Genomic DNA, 18,735 nt, shown 5'->3' on the forward strand with positions numbered 1-18,735 from the left:
TGAAAACTTTGTGTGCACTACATCATCACGCACTGCTTTTTATCCGAAAAAAAAAATGGTTTGGTGGAAAACATACCACTGTTGGGAAAATGCACATTTTCTTTATGCATATTTTAGAATATTTGCATGAAAACCTGTTGCCAATTGGATGGAAACCTAGCTATTGACCTCCATAGAGTACCACAGTATGAGTTATAATACCTATAAAACCTAGCAGTCAAAACAGGAAGTGGTTCCAATCATTTTTCCCAGAGAGGATTTTAGAAACACTTAAAATAAGGGCTGTGTTTTGAGTAGGCTTACAATTGCGTGATGTTTTGATAACCGTGTGAATCTCTCTAGGACAAGGTCACTTTTATCAATATATTCACCTGTATTCCCCCCCCCCCCCAAAAAAAAATGTAACGCCAATTAGCTGTTAATGTGGCTATCATAAAGAACTACAAATGCCATGATCTGGACGAGACTGCCAAATCGAGGCAAAGGTAAGGATCTCTAGATTAACTATCTGTTAGCTAAATGTAGTAATTAATACATTTTGTGGAAAAAAATTGTAAATTGACACAATACCTGTTAACAAAGGCGTCAGCTAGAGATGGCGTGCAGGGATTTGTAGTCTTACATGATGTCTACTTTGATGCTAAGTAGCATTTTCAAATCTGCAAGTAAATAGAGATGAATATATTGATAAAAGTCACCTTGTCCGAAAGAGATTTACCCGGTTATCAAAACGTCACACCAGGATACCCCTACATGAAACACAGCCCTTATTTGAAGTGTTTGGGAAAAAAATATGGTAGAAAAACAATTGGAACCATTTCCTTGTTTGACCTCTAGGTTTTATAGTATTACGATACCTCCACTGTGGGGCTCTATATAAAAACTCCTTGCTTGGTGAGCGAAAAAATACGAAAAAACGCTACCTGCTGGAAAATACAGTTCTCTCTCGCTTCACCTCTTCCTCTCTGCTATTATCTTATTATTTATTTGAAATATATGCCATTATCAAATGAACTACCATTGTCTGTAAATAAAATAAAAAACGCCTCTTTCGTTACGTTACTATTGGGGGTGGGTAAATCTCGAGCAAGCGCGTTCCCATCTCTCCGCTCCCCTTTAACCAACTATGGTTACGTGTGCGCTCCCGCTACTAAGCGACAAGATGGCGGTCGCCGCCGGATCAGGTAAATTATTCACATAAATAAACGACTACCACATTACTTATTCCATGTAACAGTCAATAAACGTTTGTTGATGAAGTATACAAGCGGTCCATGTTGCAATATGTCTTACAGAAATGCTCAAGTACTGCTTCTTTTTTCAAAACATTGCTATACATAGCTAATAGCTAACGAAATTAGCAAGCTAACACCTGGTATCTGCCAGCTGACAAGGTTTTTTGTCTTGTAATTTCCATTGCCACAGTGAATTGAAGCTAACAGGACATGTCAAATTCCGTTAGTTACCCATACATTTAACGCTAAATTTAACTCATGTAACATGGCAAAATAACTCGCCAACCTGTGTCGACTGATCAATTGCCGCGTCATTCATCAGCCGTTGTTTTTAGCCTAACGTTTGCTAACCACTCTAGCTCGTGTCGCAAACTAGCTAGCTGCTCACATTAGCTTCCACATCCAGAACGTCATTAGTAAGAAAGCTACAAGCTAGTTCATTATTCGCTAGTCGCAGGAGTAGGTCGAACTGGCTGAGTTGTCTTGAGGTAGTTAGCTAACTATATTAACGGTTCCAGTACACGTTAGCCTGAACGAAACGATTTGTCAGTGATTTCGCGAGGTAACTTTAGCTAACTTGTCAGTCACATTGACTTGTAGTTAGCTAGCTATCTTAAGTTATGTTGGAAATATGGCTATATTACATTGTATATAGACAATAGGCTTTCTTGTTAACTATGATGGCATCAATCAGCTAGCAAACGTTAGCTCACTCATCAGAATTTAGGCCAGACCCGTTTTGGCCTATGAACTGAAATAGCTAGTTAACGTTAGTCAGAATTGTCTACCCACACATTTCTGCGGATTGCTTTACAGGCCAGTAACGTTACAAATTGAATTAGCTAGCTAGCTATATATATATATACGCCTAGTTAATAATCAATTAAGAACCTCAAATAGTCGGGGGTTTATTGTACTAACTTTGGTTGGGTAGTGATAGTGGGGTAATTGATGCAGAGTGGTCTCTATAAATGTTACACGTATCTGATTAGCTTAATTCTACACTAACAATCCGTTTATTACCAAAAACAATATAAGCAGAAATGCTGTAATTTGTAAACTGGAAGTTAAATGCCACACTACCAGATAGCTATGACTAGGAATTTAGCAGAACATTTCTAGAACCTCGGTGTCAGTGGGTCTACCCACTAAATCTGCCCTGAGTTATTGCTCATCTCTGCACCCAATAATATAACAATGACTAAACTTAGTGGATACAGTTCAGCAAGGAGCCACGAGTAACCCACTAATCATTCCCATTGATGTACTGTTTCCCCTGTGGTATATTCTAGTGATGGGAAACTGACACTTTCTGAAGTCTTTGGGGCTTTCACCAAATTGTGCTGAAAATGTTAATTACTCTGAGCTTTTAACACAATGCACATTAGTGACAGCTGCTGGTCAGTAATGAAAATCAGCTTTTAATGTTTTATATATACATTTTTTCCACTATTCATCCAATCTCCATGGCGCAGCGGTTAGTTGCGAGTCTTCATAGCCTACACTGAGTTACCATTGCAGGTTCGCACCTTTATCATTCTTCCAATTTTTAGCTGTGAATCCCCATTTTTTTTGCTGTCAAAAATGTAATTTTGGGCATTATTTAGGATGCTTAAGACCGGGAGTTGAAACTGAAATTATTTCCCCATGTAACTTTTTGCAGAGTGGCACTGGAATTCAATAAAAACACTTCAACTTTTTGTAGTTAATAAATCCAATGTGAAACATGAAAACTATAGTATCTTTAATTAGCATTGAAAAGGATAATCCATTCTTCTAATTAAAAATCTCTCCCTTATTTCTGAATCACAAGGGGTGTGTCGATCTCGTCATACTCATTCGTAAACGTGTCTGTTTTTTCACACTTGATACTTGTAATCAGATTTACTCGTGATCGGAAAACCCGGAAGTGCGCTTTATCCTCTCTGGGATATGTGGGACGCTAGTCCCACCTCGACAACAGCCAGTAAAATTGCAGGGTGCCAAATTCAAAACAACAGAAATCTCATAATTAAAATTCCTCAAACATACAAGTATTATACACCATTTTAAAGATTAACTTCTTGTTAATCCAGCCACGGTGTCTGATTTCAAAAAGGCTTTACGGCAAAAGCATACCATTCGATTGTTAGGTCAGCGCCTAGTCACAAAAAAACATACAGCCATTTTCCAGCCAAAGAGAGGAGTCACAAAAAGCAGAAATGGTGATAAAATGTATCTATAACCTTTGATCTTCATCAGGTGGCACTCATAGGACTTCATGTTACACAATACATGTATGTTTTGTTCGATAAAGTTCCTATTTATATCCAAGAATCTCAGTTTACATTGGCGTGTTATGTTCAGTAATGTTTTGCCTACAAAACATCCGGTGATTTTGCAGAGAGCCACATCAATTTACAGAAATACTCATAAACTTTGATGAAAGATACAAGTGTTATGCATAGGATTATAGATAAACTTCTCCTTAATGCAACCGCTGTGTCAGATTTCAAAACAGCTTTACGGTGAAAGCACACCATGCGATAATCTGAATACAGCGCTCAGCCACCAAAACAAGCCATACAGATACCCACCATGTTGTGGAGTCAACAAAAGTCAGAAATAGTGTTATAAATATTCACTTACCTTTGATGATCTTCATCGGAATGCACTCCCAGGAATCCCAGTTCCACAATAAATGTTTGTTTTGTTCGATAAAGTCCAAATACCTCCTTTTTGTTCGCGTTTAGTTCACTATTCCAAATGCACAAGGCGCGGGTACTAAGTCCCGACGAAAAGTAAAAAAAGTTCCATTACAGTTTGTAGAAACATGTCAAATGATGTTTAGAATCAAATCTTTAGGATGTTTTTATCATAAATCTTCAATAATATTCCAACCGGACAATTCCTTTGTCTTTAGAAATTAAAGGGAACGGAGCCATGTGCGCGCGTGACTAAACTAAAGGCTTTCAGCCAGACCACTGGTTCAAACGGCTCTTATTCGCTCCCCTTTTACAATAGAAGCCTTAAACAACATTCTAAAGACTGTTGACATCTAGTGGAAGCCTTAGGAAGTGCAATCTGACCAAATTTACACTGTATATTGGATAGGCAATCAGTTGAAAACTACAAAACCTCAGATTTCCCACTTCCTGGTTGGATTTTTCTCAGGTTTTTGCCTGCCATATAAGTTCTGTTATACTCACAGACATCATTCAAACAGTTTTAGAAACTTCAGAGTGTTTTCTATCCAAATCTACTAATACTATGCATATCTTAGCTTCTGGGCCTGAGTAGCTGGCAGTTTACTCTGGGCACTTTATTCATCCAAGCTACTCATTACTGCCCCCCGTTCCGAAAGAAGTTAAATGTCGGTAGAGCCCATACCTTAAGTGCGCATTACTGTGCTATCACTCAGTGCATCCCAGAGCACATCGTTATCTTCCTTCATTCACACACCAGCCAAACCTGGACGACGCTGGGCCAATTGTGTGCCCCCCTATGGGACTCCCAATCAGGGACGGTTGTGATACAGCCTGGATTTGTGTCTGTAGTGACGCCTCAAGCACTGAGATGCAGTGCCTTAGAACGCTGTGCCACTCGGGAGCCCAAGGCAGTGCCAGCAGCGTTCCAACTGACTACAATGTTTGAACTTGAGGTGACGAAGAATGTTTTAGGCCTACCAAAGTTACTCCTAGAATTGAACAATAAAATGCTTATCTGTACCCAAAATATTCAGATAGAAAATTAACGAATTAGCCTCCTTCTGTACGCCTTTATAAGAAATGCATGTCGGTGTCATAGCATGCTGCTGGCATATCGCTCTCTATGGGGCCAGGCCGAAGCATCTCTAACTTTTATATATTTATAATTTAAAGTCCTACAGTAAATGCCTAAGCCTATACATTCGATGCCCTGATGCATTTAGTGCTCAAATCTCTGACAGCTGAACCGCGAGGTGGACAATTTTAGGAAAGTAAAAAATAAATTGGCTACAAAATGTTGCATATGTTACACATTGAAACACAGTGTTTTTGTAATTTGTTAAAGGACACTTTCTTGTCTGCATCGAAGTATCAGACCTTGTACCTAGCATCGAGCATGGTGGCGACACATTAAAGAGGCTCAGAGAGAATGCCACCGAATCGCTTGTTCACAACCTCTAGTAGAGTACCTTTGCAAGTTTTAAGTCTGTGTCGACAGTTTTGTTGAGCAGGCGTTTCAATGCCATGACAGAGGGTATCACGTCTGCTGCAGACGCAGTTGATGAGATTATTTCTCGAGTCAGTTGTTTGAATTGAGCTAGGGGTGTGTTTATGTTCCAAACATGTTCTCAAATGCCATTGAAATTGCAGCACATTGATCATGAAATATAGTGTTCCTCAGTACGAAATCCTCGTCAACCCCACTGTGCTGTCAGACTCGGCATGCTCATGGTGCTGACATTGCTGGTCCAAATGTCAATCGGGAAGCTAATAGCAGTGACGCCTATAGCAAGTAGCTCATGGATGTGCGTTTCAACAATACTGTGTAACTCCGGTAGGTTAACATCTGAAAATAGTGCCTACTTGGTAGTGTGTACCAGGGCTCGAGGTGCTCGACCAGTTGGCGAAAGCCAACATCATCCACAACAGAGAACGGTTGATTGTTAAGGGCAATGAATTCCATTATCTTGGCGTTTTAATGGATTTCGCCTGAGTTGTCTCTCTGAAATTTTCTTACTCTTTCAAATGACTACTTGACTTGAACTTGTTTAGTTGTTGGAAGTGTGCGCCTAGTTTTTTTTTCTGCTTTTGTTCTAAGTAGTCACTGAACGTCTGGGGGTGATGCACTTTCAAATGAGTAATTAGGTTTGTGGTATTGAAAGATTTCACTTTCTCCCTTCTGTTATCTTCCTTTGGAACTTCAAAATAGATCCACACAGCAGACATTGTGAGCTAGGTTAGGAGTTCTGTGATGAACGTGTAGCGCTGTATTTTTCGTGGCGTCGGTACGTCTTCTACCTACGTTATATAGGTATGCACGTCAGCTTTATCGGTTTTTGACATCGGCGTTGAACTTGACATCGGGCCGATGTTGGCATTTTTAGCTAATATTGTCTGATTCCGATATGCTCACCAAATTTTTATTTTTTTATTTCTTATTTTTATTATTTTTGGTTATTTTTATATTGTGCGTCCTAGTTTTTAACCGGTTCCCATGCTTTTAAATTAACTGTTATTTTCCTGGACAGTATAGATCACTTTCGTTCGGATTTTGTTCTTCAAAAGATGTCGTTCTTTTCTGGTTTTCAGTTCTGTTCCCTGAACCAGTTCCAACCCCTGCTTAAGACAGAAGCTTATACTTTACTCAATTCAACTAATTGTTTAAACAGAAATGTGCAGAAAGTGTGGTCACATAAAAAGATTTACAGAATAATATGCCTCCACTGGGTTTCAACTAGAGGCCGACCGATTATGATTTTTCAACGCCGATACCGATTATTGGAGGACCAAAAAAAGCCGATACCGAGTAATAATGACAATTACAACAATACTGAATTAACACTTATTTTAACTTAATATAATACATGAATAAAATCAATTTACCCTCAAATAAATAATGAAACATGTTCAATTTGGTTTAAATAATGCAAAAACAAATTGTTGGAGAAGAAAGTAAAAGGGAATTATGTGCCATGTAAGAAAGCTAACGTTTAGTTCCTTGCTCAGAACATGAGAGCATATGAAAGCTGGTGGTTCCTTTTAACATGAGTCTTCAATATTCCCAGGTAAGAAGTTTTATGTTGTAGTTATTATAGGAATTATAGGACTATTTCTCTCTATACAATTTGTATTTCATATACCTTTGACTATTGGATGGTCTTATAGGCACTTTAGTATTGCCAGTGTAACAGTATAGCTTCCGTCCCTCTCCTCGCTCCTACCTGGGCTCGAACCAGGAACACATCGACAACAGCCACCCTCGAAGCAGCGTTACCCATGCAGAGCAAGGGGGACAACTACTCCAAGTCTCAGAGCGAGTGATTTTTGAAACGCTATTAGCACGCAACCCGCTAACTAGCTAGCCATTTCACATCGGTTACACCAGCCTAATCTTGGGAGTTGACAGGCTTGAAGTCATAAACAGTGCAATGCATTGCGAAGAGCTGCTGGCAAAACTCACGAAAGTGCTGTTTTGAATGAATGCTTACGAGCCTGCTGGTGCCTACCATCGCTCAGTCAGACTGCTCTATCAAATCATAGACTTAATTATAACATAACACACAGAAACACGAGCCTTAGGTCATTAATATGGTCGAATCTGGAAACTATTAAGTTTATTCTTTCAGTGAAATACGGAACCATTCCGTATTTTATCTAACGGGTGGCATCCATAAGTCTAAATATTCCTGTTAAATTACACAACCTTCAATGTTATGTCATAATTACGTAAAATTCTAGCAAATTAGTTCGCAACGAGCCAGGCGGCCCAAACTGTTGCATATACCCTGACTGCGTGCAATGAACGGAAGAGAAGTGACACAATTTCACCTGGTTAATATTGCCTGCTAACCTGGATTTCTTTTAGCTAAATATGCAGGTTTAAAAATATATACTTCTGTGTATTGATTTTAAGAAAGGCATTGATGTTTATGGCTAAGTACAGTCGTGCAACGATTGTTTTTTTTCTTTTCGCAAATGCGCTTTTGTTAAATCATCCCCCGTTTGGCGAAGTTGGCTGTCTTTGTTAGGAAGAAATAGTCTTCACAGTTCGCAACGAGCCAGGCGGCCCAAACTGCTGCATATACCCTGACTCTGTTGCAGAGGTGATACATTTTCCATAGTTAAAAGAAATTCATGTTAGCAGGCAATATTAACTAAATATGCAGGTTTAAAAATATATTCTTGTGTATTGATTTTAAGAAAGGCATTGATGTTCATGGTTAGGTACAAGTTAGAGCAACGACTGTCCTTTTTCGCGAATGCGCACCGCATCGATTATATGCAACACAGGACAGGCTAGATAAACTAGTAATATCATCAACCATGTGTAGTTAACTAGTGATTATGATTGATTGATTGATTGTTATAAGATAAGTTTAATGCTAGCTAGCAACTTACCTTGGCTTCTTACTGCATTCGCGTAACAGGCAGGCTCCTCATGGAGTGCAATGTAAAGCAGGTGGTTAGAGCGTTGGACTAGTTAACCGTAAGGTTGCAAGATTGAATCCCCAAGCTGACAAGGTAAAAATCTGTCATTCTGCCCCTGAACAAGGCAGTTAATTGAAACCACCTGAACAAGGCAGTTAATCGTTAGGCCGTCATTGTAAATAAGAATGTGTTCTTAACTGACTTGCTTAGTTAAAAATATTTATATATAAAAAAATATATATATATATATTTTTTTAAATCGGCAAATCGGTGGCCAAAAATACCGGTAGTTATGAAAACTTGAAATCGTCCCTAATTAATCGGCCATTCCGATTAATCGGTTGACCTCTAGTTTCAACCCCATCTGTCATCTGAGTGTTCTGGACCCCGACTCCACCTGCTGAACTACTGTTCAGGTGATGCTACATGAAAAAATCCTAACATTGTAAGTACGGTGTCCCGTAGTGGTCGGTGTTTGAAAGCAGCTTGAAATGCGTGGGATGTCACAGTTTGCAACACAAGGTTTGAAAAACCATGTGATCAAACAAAGCTAAGGACGTCATTGATCACATCATAATGTTACTTTAAAACGAGCATCGGTACATTGTCGGATCAATAGTGCTTTGAAAACTACATTGGAGTGCCGGTATCAATCATCCCATCACTACTATATGCAAAATTCTCACCAACTAACTTCTGTAGGCCTATCTCCGGGTTTATGGACAGCTGTTGAGTAGTTCAGATGTTTATGAACAACAGCTGTTCTCTGTCGCTGCTTAAAGGGACTTGACTAGTAGGAAGCAGAATCTGGACAGCAGCCTCATATTGGCTACTACCAGACTATTGGTCAATGGACCAGGTACAGGTGTGATTGACAGATGACATGACCAATGGCTGGTCAGTGGCAACTAGGCACAGGTGAACTGTTTTGGTACAGCTTGAGGTGGTCTGACCCACTCGACCTGTTTTGCAGTCAAAGTTAGCCTATCCCTCGTCTTGTATGGCTTGCAATTAACAAAAATCAGACAAAACCTGGCAAGTGCTGCAATAACAGTTCAAAGGGCACTATAGAAGAATCGAAAAGCTTGCCTTGGTGGGTAACTGACAAATGCATTGAGTATAAAAAACATTAAGAACACCATAGACTGACCAGGTGAATCCAGGTGGAAGCTATGATCTTTTATTGATGAAGGGGAGGAGACCGGTTAAAGAAGGATTTAAAACATTATTTTTTTTTTTGCCATGAGATAATTGAGAGATGGATTGTGTATGTGTGCCATTGACGGTGAATGGCAAGACAAAATATTTCTGAGCTTTTGAATGGGTATGGTAGTAGGTGCCAGGCTCACCGATTTGTGTCAAGAATTGCAACGCTGCTGGGTTTCCCGTTTGTAAGAAGAATGGTCCACCACCCAAAGGACATCCAGCCAACTTGACACAACTGTGGGAAGCATTGGCGTTAACATGGGCCAACATACCTGTTTAATGCTTTCGACAGTTTGTAGAGTCCATGCCCCAAAGAATTGAGGCTGTTCTGAGAAAAAAGGGGCGGGGTGCAACTCAATGTTAGGAAGGTGTACCTAATGTTTGGTATTCTCAGTGTATATTGAACCATAATGGGATGTGTACTGTTTTTGTTTTGTATTTCAATCATTTCTGTTTTCTGTGCTTGTCTCTCACACTAACAGGCGTTAAGGTTCCTCGTAACTTCCGGCTGCTTGAAGAGCTGGAAGAAGGTCAGAAAGGTGTGGGGGATGGGACGGTGAGCTGGGGATTGGAAGATGATGAGGACATGACCTTAACAAGATGGAGAGGGATGATCATTGGCCCTCCTAGGGTGAGTAGGCTACTCTGATCCACAGGCATTCACCAAGTTCGGTTCCCTGGCCTTGTCCAGAAACAACCCCTAGTGCTGACCAAACTAGGCACTTGCGTCGATCTGAGAGTATTGGACAGATGTAAGCAATATGGAAAAAATTCCACCTAGCCTATCAAAGAGCAAGGTGGAGTTATAATGCTAAATCTATCCAATCCTTTGTTTTTCACAAGCTTCTAGGGGGTAGGGACTAGAGTTTGTTCCTGGATGAGGCCACTGTTTCCTATGTAGACGTTCTGTATAACCTGCTATCAGGAACCTTTGTCTGGTCTGCCTTTCTCACTGATGTCTTTTGTATGTCATTTTTCAGACAATCTATGAAAATCGGATGTACAGTCTGAAGGTTGAATGTGGTCCCAGATATCCAGAGGCACCACCGTTTGTCAGATTTGTGACTAAGATCAACTTGAATGGTGTGCACAACTCCAATGGCGTGGTAAGTAAACCTGTTTGGCTGGCCTATTTTGCTGTTTCATAAAATACTGTAAAACCTGCAAAATGTTTCAATTTGTGAAGGAAGATGTTGGAAAATGTCTCCTTTGTGTTGTAGATATTTTTTGATGTATGTTTGAAGATTTGATTATGTTAATTGAAGTGAATGACTGATTTAAATTGCCCCTGGCTGCTATAATAAGATGAATTTCAGTGCAGGGCTAACATGCAGTTGGATGACTGGTACACATAACATACCCACTGCACACATGGGTTTTGTTGTAGATATGTGGTAGTAGAGTAGTGGCCTGAGGGCACACACTTAATGTGTTGTGAAATGGAATGTTTTTAATTATATCTGCCTAATTTTTCCTAGGGTCCAGCATAATTAAGCTAGTTAAACTAGTAATATCATTAATCATGTGTAGTTAACTAGTGATTATGTTTAGAGATTTTGATTTTTATAAGATAAGTTTAATGCTAGCTAGAAACTTACCTTGGCTCCTTGCTGCACTTGCGTAACAGGTGGTCAGCCTGCCACACAGTCTCCTCGTGGAGCGCAGTGTAATCGGCCATAATCGGTGTCCAAAAATGCCTATTACCTATTGTTATGAAAACTTGAAATCGGTTCTAATTAATCGGCCATGCCGATTAATCGGTTGACCTCTACAGTGCATCTCCTCCTCATGGACTGCACTAGAATTGGCAGTTCTTGCTGTGAGATGTTACCCCGCTCTTCCACCAAGGCACCTGCAAGTTCTCGGACATTTCTGGGGGGGAATGTCAGGATGAGCCTGCAGGAAGGGTGCCACGTGAGGGAGGAGGATGTCTTCCCTGTAACGCACAATGTTGAGATTGCCTGCAATGACAACAAGCTCAGTTCGATGATGCTGTGACACACTGCCCCAGAACATGACGGAGCCTCCACCTCCAAATTGATCCCGCTCCAGAGTACAGGCCTCGGTGTAACGCTCATTCCTTCGACGATAAACGCAAATCCCACCATCACCCCTGGTGAGACAAAACCGTGACTCGTCAGTGAAGAGCACTTTTTGCCAGTCCTGTCTGGTCCAGCGACGGTGGGTTTGTGCCCATAGGCGACGTTGTTGCCAGTGATGTCTGGTGAGGACCTGCCTTACAATAGGCCTGCAGGCCCTCAGTCCAGCCTCTCTCAGCCTATTGTGGACAGTCTGACCACTGATGGAGGGATTGTGCGTTCCTGTTGTAACTCGGGCAGTTGTTGTTGCCATCCTGTACCTGTCCCACAGGTGTGATGTTTGGATGTACCGATCCTGTGCAGGTGTTGTAACACGTGGTCTGCCACTGGGAGGATGAGCAGCTGTCCGCGCTGTCTCCCTGTAGAGCTCTCTTAGGCGTCTCACAGTACAGACATTGCAATTTATTGCCCTGGCCACATCTGCAGTCCTCATGCTTCCTTGCAGCATGCCTAAGGCACGTTCACGCAGATAAGGGACCCTGGGCGTCTTTCTTTTGGTGTAGAATGGCCTCTAGTGTCCTAAGTTTTCATAACTGAGACCTTAATTGCCTACCGTCTGTAAGCTGTTAGTGTCTTAATGACCGTTCTACAGGTGCATGTTCATTAATTGTTTATGGTTCATTGAACAAGCATGGGAAGCAGTGTGTAAACCCTTTACAATGAAGATCTGTGAAGTTATTTGGATTTTTACCAATTATCTTTGAAAGACAGGGTCCTGAAAAGGGGCAGTTTCTTTTTTTTGATGAATTTATATATAAACAAAAACAAAGAAACTATGACATTTACTTAAGTTTTCAGACTCTTTACTCAGTACGTTGTTGAAGCACCTTTGAAAGCATTGAGTCTTATTGTGTATGACGCTACAAGCTTGGCACATCTATATTTAGTGAGTTTCTCCCATTCTCTGCAGATGCTCTCAAGCTCTGTCAGGTTGGATGGGGAGTGTTGCTGCACAGCTATTTTCAGGTCTCTCCAGAGATGTTCGATCAAGTTCAGGCTCTGATTTGGCTAAGTATGGGCTCTGGCTACCGGACATTTAGAGACTTGTCCCGAAGCCACTCCTGCATTGTCTTGGCTGTGTGCTTAGGGTCGTTGTCCTGTTGGAAGGTGAACTTTAACCCGCTCCAGAGCAGACTGGGGCTTTCATCAAAGATCTCTGTACTTTGCTCCGTTCATATTCCCCTCAATCCTGACTGGTCTCCCAGTCCCTGCCGCTGAAAAACATCCCCACAGCATGATACTGCCACCACTATGCTTCACCTTAGGGAAGGTTTTCATCCAGGCGTGATGCTTGGCATTCAGGCCAAAGAGTTGAATCTTGGTTTCATCAGACCAGAGAATCATGTTTCTCATGGTCTGAGAGTCTAAGTGCCTTTTGGCAAACTCCAAGCGAGCTGTCATGTGCCTTTTACTGAGGAGTGGCTTCCATCTGGCCACTCTACCATAAAGGCCTGATTGATGGAATGCTGCAGAGATGGCTGTTCTTCTAGAAGGTTCTCCCATCTCCACAGAGGAACTCTAGAGCTCTGTCAGAGTGACCATCGGGTTCTTGGTCACCTCCCTGATCCAAGGCCCTTGTCCCCTGATTGCTCATTCCCGGTGCTTCCAAACTTCCATTTAAGAATGATGGAGGCCACTGTGTTCTTTGGTACTTTCAATGCTGCAGAATTATTTTTGTACCCTTCCCCAGATCTGTGCCTCGACACAATCCTGTCTCGGAGCTCTACGGACAATTGGTTTTTGCTCTGACATGCACTGTCAAGTGGGACGTTATATAGACAGATGTGTGCCTTTCCAAATCATGTCCAATCGATTGAATTTACCACAGGGGGACTCCAATCAAGTTGTAGAAACATCTCAAGGATGATCAATGGAAACATGATGCACTTAAGCTCAACTTTGAGTCTCATAGCAAAGGGTCTGAATACTTATGTAAATGTCGTTTTGTTTTTTATTTAGTATACTTTTGCAAAAATGTCAAACTGTGTTCGCTTTGTCATTATGGGTATTGTGTGTAGATTGATGAGGGGGAAAAAAACAATTTAATCAATTTTAGAATAAAGGCTGTAACGTAACTGTGGAAACAGTCAAGGGGTCTGAATACTTTCCGAAAGGGACTGTAGCCGCATTTTACCCCCATTAAAAACAAACTTTTTCTGGCAGGTTATGTTAGATAATGCTTTTTTTATATAGTGTCATTTGACCACAACCAATCAGTGCTTCAGCCAACCAAAATATACAGAGATGTGACTCATGTTTTGTGAGAGTGTGATTGAGGTGTGACGTAATGTTTCTCTCTCCTCGTTCCCTGTCCTGCAGGTTGACACACGAGCAGTGTCTGCACTGGCCAAGTGGCAGAACTCATACAGCATCCGTGTGGTCCTGCAGGAGCTCAGACGACTCATGATGTGCAAGGAGAACATGAAGCTCCCCCAGCCACCAGAGGGCCAGATCTACACCAACTGAACCCATGTTACTACTCTCCTCCTTTTCCCCCTCTTTCGTTTTCAGTCATCCTTTCACCCCATCTACCACTTCCCTCCTTTTTTCATTCAGGTGCCTGCCAACACTCAAGCTTACATACACACACACACACACACGCACACACAGATATAGGGACGTACATGTATGCACGTGTACATAAACACATAGACATAGGAACATACATGTGTGCGAACGCGTATGCAGACACACACGAACATGCAATCACTTCTGTATGCGCCATTCCTAGGCCCTGGCCCCTCCCCTCTTCCATCACTGGAGCTCTGGTTGGCCTAAAAAAGACTAGGCAGGCGGAGTCATTGGTCCACACCAGACCTGATCATTCGAATACTGTACATCTTAATCTTTTTTATTATTATTTGTTATAAATGCAGATTGTACAATAACATAAATAATCTTGAGTGTACATTTTGTGTGCTGCCTTTTTGTAATAGAGAAAGAACCCCAGCCTGTCAGTTTCCTTACTTGTTTATAATTATAATCCATCAATTATGCGAGTATTTGTGGATGTTCAGTGCAATATATAAATGAGAGAAATTTTCTTATCAGGTTCTAAACATAAAGATCAACCAGTCAATTACCTTACCTCCCCATTGATTTAGAGAGCTTGACCCAACAAATATGTGAAAATATTTAGTGTTTTTCTGGCCTTTGTGCGTGTTTGTGTATATAGTATAGCAATCTATTTACCATATCCACTGGAAATGCATGTGACTGCAGCAGCTTATGGCAAGATGCCTGAAGTAGTAAGGCCTTCATGCTGTCACTTTGGTCAACACTTGCGTTGCCATGACAGAGGCAACCACTGATATTTCGCCTCTTATACCCAGTAATGTTTTAGTTCATAAGTGTAATTGGGTGTATAAACTCAATACAATAAAATTTGCCTTCTGATAGGGTTCATACAGTAGAACTTGAATTAGCCACCTCTTTTGGTCCATAGTTATAGGAGAGTAGAATTGACCAGTTTTCTTCCCCCATAAATCTTGCATCATGCCTTCACACTTGTGTATAGTGTCTAGAGTCCTATGGCTCTAACCCCCTGCAGCCATTTCCCATGTTTGTCTTAGCTTACTAGAGTCATTGGGTTTAAGGTCATTCATACACTGTTTAGTATGGGTTATGAAACTACAGTGATTGTACTTTTACACTTTGTCTGTACATGATCTTATGTATAGTGTTTACGTCTGTTCCCTTTGAGTGATCTTACCTAACATGCAGTAAATCTCAGTGTGACCAGTTTTCTGACTATTACTCTCAGTAATGAAGGTGGCTAGTTTGAGCTTAAAGTACAATATTACAATTATGCTCCTCTTGAAGTGGGATCGGAGGAAATGGTATACATCAAGGGTGCAGTCCTATTAGATTAAGTTCAGCATTTAAAATTCTGTGGACATAATTTCCCTTCTGCATATTGTAAAATGGCTTACATTGCATTCAGAAAGTATTCAGACCCCTTGACTTTTTCCACATTTTGTTACATTACAGCCTTATTCTAAAATGGATTGAATAGTTTTTATCCCCTCTCAATCTACACACAATACCCCATAATGACAAAGTAAAAACAGGTTTTCAGAAATGTTAGCAAATTTATTAAAAATAAAACACTGAAATATCATATTTACATAAGTATTCAGACACTTAACTCAGTACTTTGTTGAAGCACCTTTGGCAGCGATTACACCTTCGAGTCTTCTTGGGTGTGACGCTACAAGCTTGGCACACCTGTATTTGGGGAGTTTCTCCCATTCTTCTCTGCAGATGCTCTCAAGCTCTGTCAGGTTGGATGAGGAGCGTCGCTGTACAGCTATTTTTAGGTCTCCAGAGATGTTAGATCGGGTTCAAGTCCGGTCTCTGGGTGGGCCACTCAAAGACATTCAGAGACTTGTCCCGAAGCTACTTCTGCGTTGTCTTGACCGTGTGCTCGTTGTCCGGTTGGAAGGTGAACCTTCACCCAAGTCTGAACCTGCTGCAGAGCACTCAGGACTTCAAGGATCTCTCTGTACTTTGCTCCATTTTTCTTTCCCTCAATCCTGTGTGCCTTTCCAAATCATGCCCACTCAATTTAATTTACCACAGGTGGACTCCCAAGTTGTAGAAACATCTCAAGGATGATCAATGAAAACAGGATGCACCTGAGCTCAATTTCGAATCTCATAGCAAAGGGTCTGAATACTTATGTAAATAAGGTATTTCTGTTTTTATTTTTAAATTTGCAAACATTTCTAAAAACCTGTTTTGTTTTGTCATTAAAGGGGTATTTTGAAGCTGAAAGCAGGGCAAGTACAGTTAGCGAGAAAGATAAGTGGACAACAGTTTAGTCCAAGAATGGAACAAAAAGGGCTAAAATTGTTGTGGACAATGAGTCTGATGGATCGTTTCTCGTTGTACGATTTTTGGTTAAGAATGTTTATTTGGGAAACCCTTTTGAAGTCACGAGGATGGTAAGAAGGCGTTGGGAAAAGTGGATGCAGTCAAAGTAACCAGGAGTTGTATGGTGTTGATATCGTGTGTATCTAAAGACCAAAAGGAGCATGCATTGTGGGTCAATATCTTAGGCAAAAAATACCAGAAGTAGTTTATGCATGTCGCTTGACGTATGGAGAATGGGGGAAAAAAGAGCAAAGTGTATCTGTATTATTTGTTTTATGAGCATTTTTACACCCTATGTAAAATTTGAATATATAAGATATGCTACCAAACGCAATGCAAGAAGTGTAAAAAGTTTGACCATGTGTCAAGTGTTTGCAGATGGAAGGAATATGTTATGTATATGTTGAATGTTGCAACTGTGGTGGGGATCATATTTTCGAATTCCCGTAGTGCCCTGTTAGGGTGAAAGAGGTTGAGGGATCAAGCATCAGGGCTGTACAGCAAATCTCTGGAGGCGTTGAAGGGGCAAGAGGCCACAGTTCTGAAGAAGATATTGCGGTGGATGGACCACAACCAGTTGCAAATGTTATACGTCAATCAAGTGATCTGGATACACTTATTGTGAAGATGGTGGATTTTGTAGCATTTATAGCCACAGTTTTTAATTGTACTGCACAAGTGTCCAAGAAGCTGGACATAATTATATCTGCAGCCGAGAAGTTTTTGGGCCTCCAAGACTTAACAGCAGAAGCACTGCAAGGACTACTGTCGCCAGGAAATGTCCCGCCCTCACAGGATCCTTCTGAGTCTGTAAGGACCTGATTAAAACAGAAAAGCTGATTTAGTTTAACATTTCATTACTGATGGTTTGTTTGGAATTTATTTTTTACCTTGTATTTTTTTCCCTTTTTGGATCTTCATTACCCACCTGTACAGTAGGTGGTAGAATGCACATATAATTGTTATGAACGCCATTATACCAAAGAAGAAGTGCATGTCAGAGCAAAACCCAAGCCATGAGGTCGAAGGAATTGTCCGTTGAGCTCCGAGACAGAATTGTCGAGACTCAGATCTGGGGAAGGGTACCAAAACATTTCTGCAGCATTGAAGGTCCCCAAGAACACAGTGGCCTCCATCATTCTTAAATGGAAGAAGTTTGTAACCATCAAGACTCTTCCTAGAGCTGGCCGCCCGGGCCAAACTGAGCAATCGAGGGAGAAGGGCTTGGTCAGGGAGGTGACCAAGAACCCAGTGATCACTGTGACAGAGTTCCTCTGTGAAGATGGGATAACCTAGAAGAACAATCATCTCTGCAGCACTCCACCAATCAGATGGACCAGACGGAAGCCACTCCTCAGTAAAAGGCACATGACAACCCGCTTGCAGTTTGCCAAAAGGCATCTAAAGGACTCTGAAACCAAGATTGAACTCTTTGGCGTGAATGCCAAGTGTCACATCTGGAGGAAACCAGGCACCACTCATCACCTTGCCAATACTATCCCTACATTGAAGCATGGTGGTGGCAGCATCATGCTGTGGGGATTTTTTTCAGCGGCAGGGACTTGGAAACTTGTCAGGATTGAGGGAAAGATGAACGGAGCAAAATACAGAGAGATCCTTGATGAAAACCTGCTCCAGCTCGCTCAGTACCCCAGCCTGGGGCGAAGGTTCACCTTCCAACATGACAAGGATCCTAAGCACACAGCCTAGACAATGCAGGAGTGGCTTCAGGACAAGTCTCAATGTCCAGAAGCCAGAGCCCGTAATTGGCTCTGCAAGAGTGGCCCAGCCAGAGCCAGGACTTGAACCCGATCTAACATCTCTGGAGAGAATTGAAAATAGAAATCCAACTTGACAGGGCTTGAGAGGATGGGAGAAACTCCCCAAATACAGGTGTTCCAAGCTTGTAGCATCATACCCAAGAAGACTTGAGGCTGTAATCGCTGCCTAAGGTGCTTCAACAAAGTACTGAGTAAAGGGTCTGAATACTTACGTATGTAAATGTAATATTTCAGTTTTTTATTTGTAATACATTTGGTTAAATGTATATACCTGTTTTGCTTTGTCATTACGAGGTATTGTGTGTAGATTGATGAGGGGGTAAAAAAACCGATTGAATCAATTTTAGAATAAGGCTGTAACGTAACAAAATGTGGAAAAAGTGAAGGGGTCAGAATACTTTCCCAAATGCACTGTAATTGTGGA

The 18,735-nt window shown here is 41.2% G+C and overlaps 1 protein-coding gene across 1 annotated transcript; it reads left to right on the top strand.

Moving 5' to 3' along the window:
- Nucleotides 1-1,125: 1,125 nt before the first annotated feature.
- Nucleotides 1,126-14,074, top strand: ub2v1 (Ubiquitin-conjugating enzyme E2 variant 1; the record flags this gene model as incomplete). The annotated part of the gene is given in 4 exon segments (NM_001140875.1): nucleotides 1,126-1,184; nucleotides 10,039-10,187; nucleotides 10,537-10,662; nucleotides 13,975-14,074. Coding segments are annotated over 4 exon segments (433 nt in total), but the record flags the coding sequence as incomplete, so codon positions are not given.
- Between the last annotated feature and the right edge of the window lie 4,661 nt (nucleotides 14,075-18,735).

Source organism: Salmo salar, chromosome 13 (genome assembly GCF_965601325.2).
Source record: "Salmo salar chromosome 13, fSalSal1, whole genome shotgun sequence".
NCBI classification, from domain to species: domain Eukaryota; kingdom Metazoa; phylum Chordata; class Actinopteri; order Salmoniformes; family Salmonidae; genus Salmo; species Salmo salar.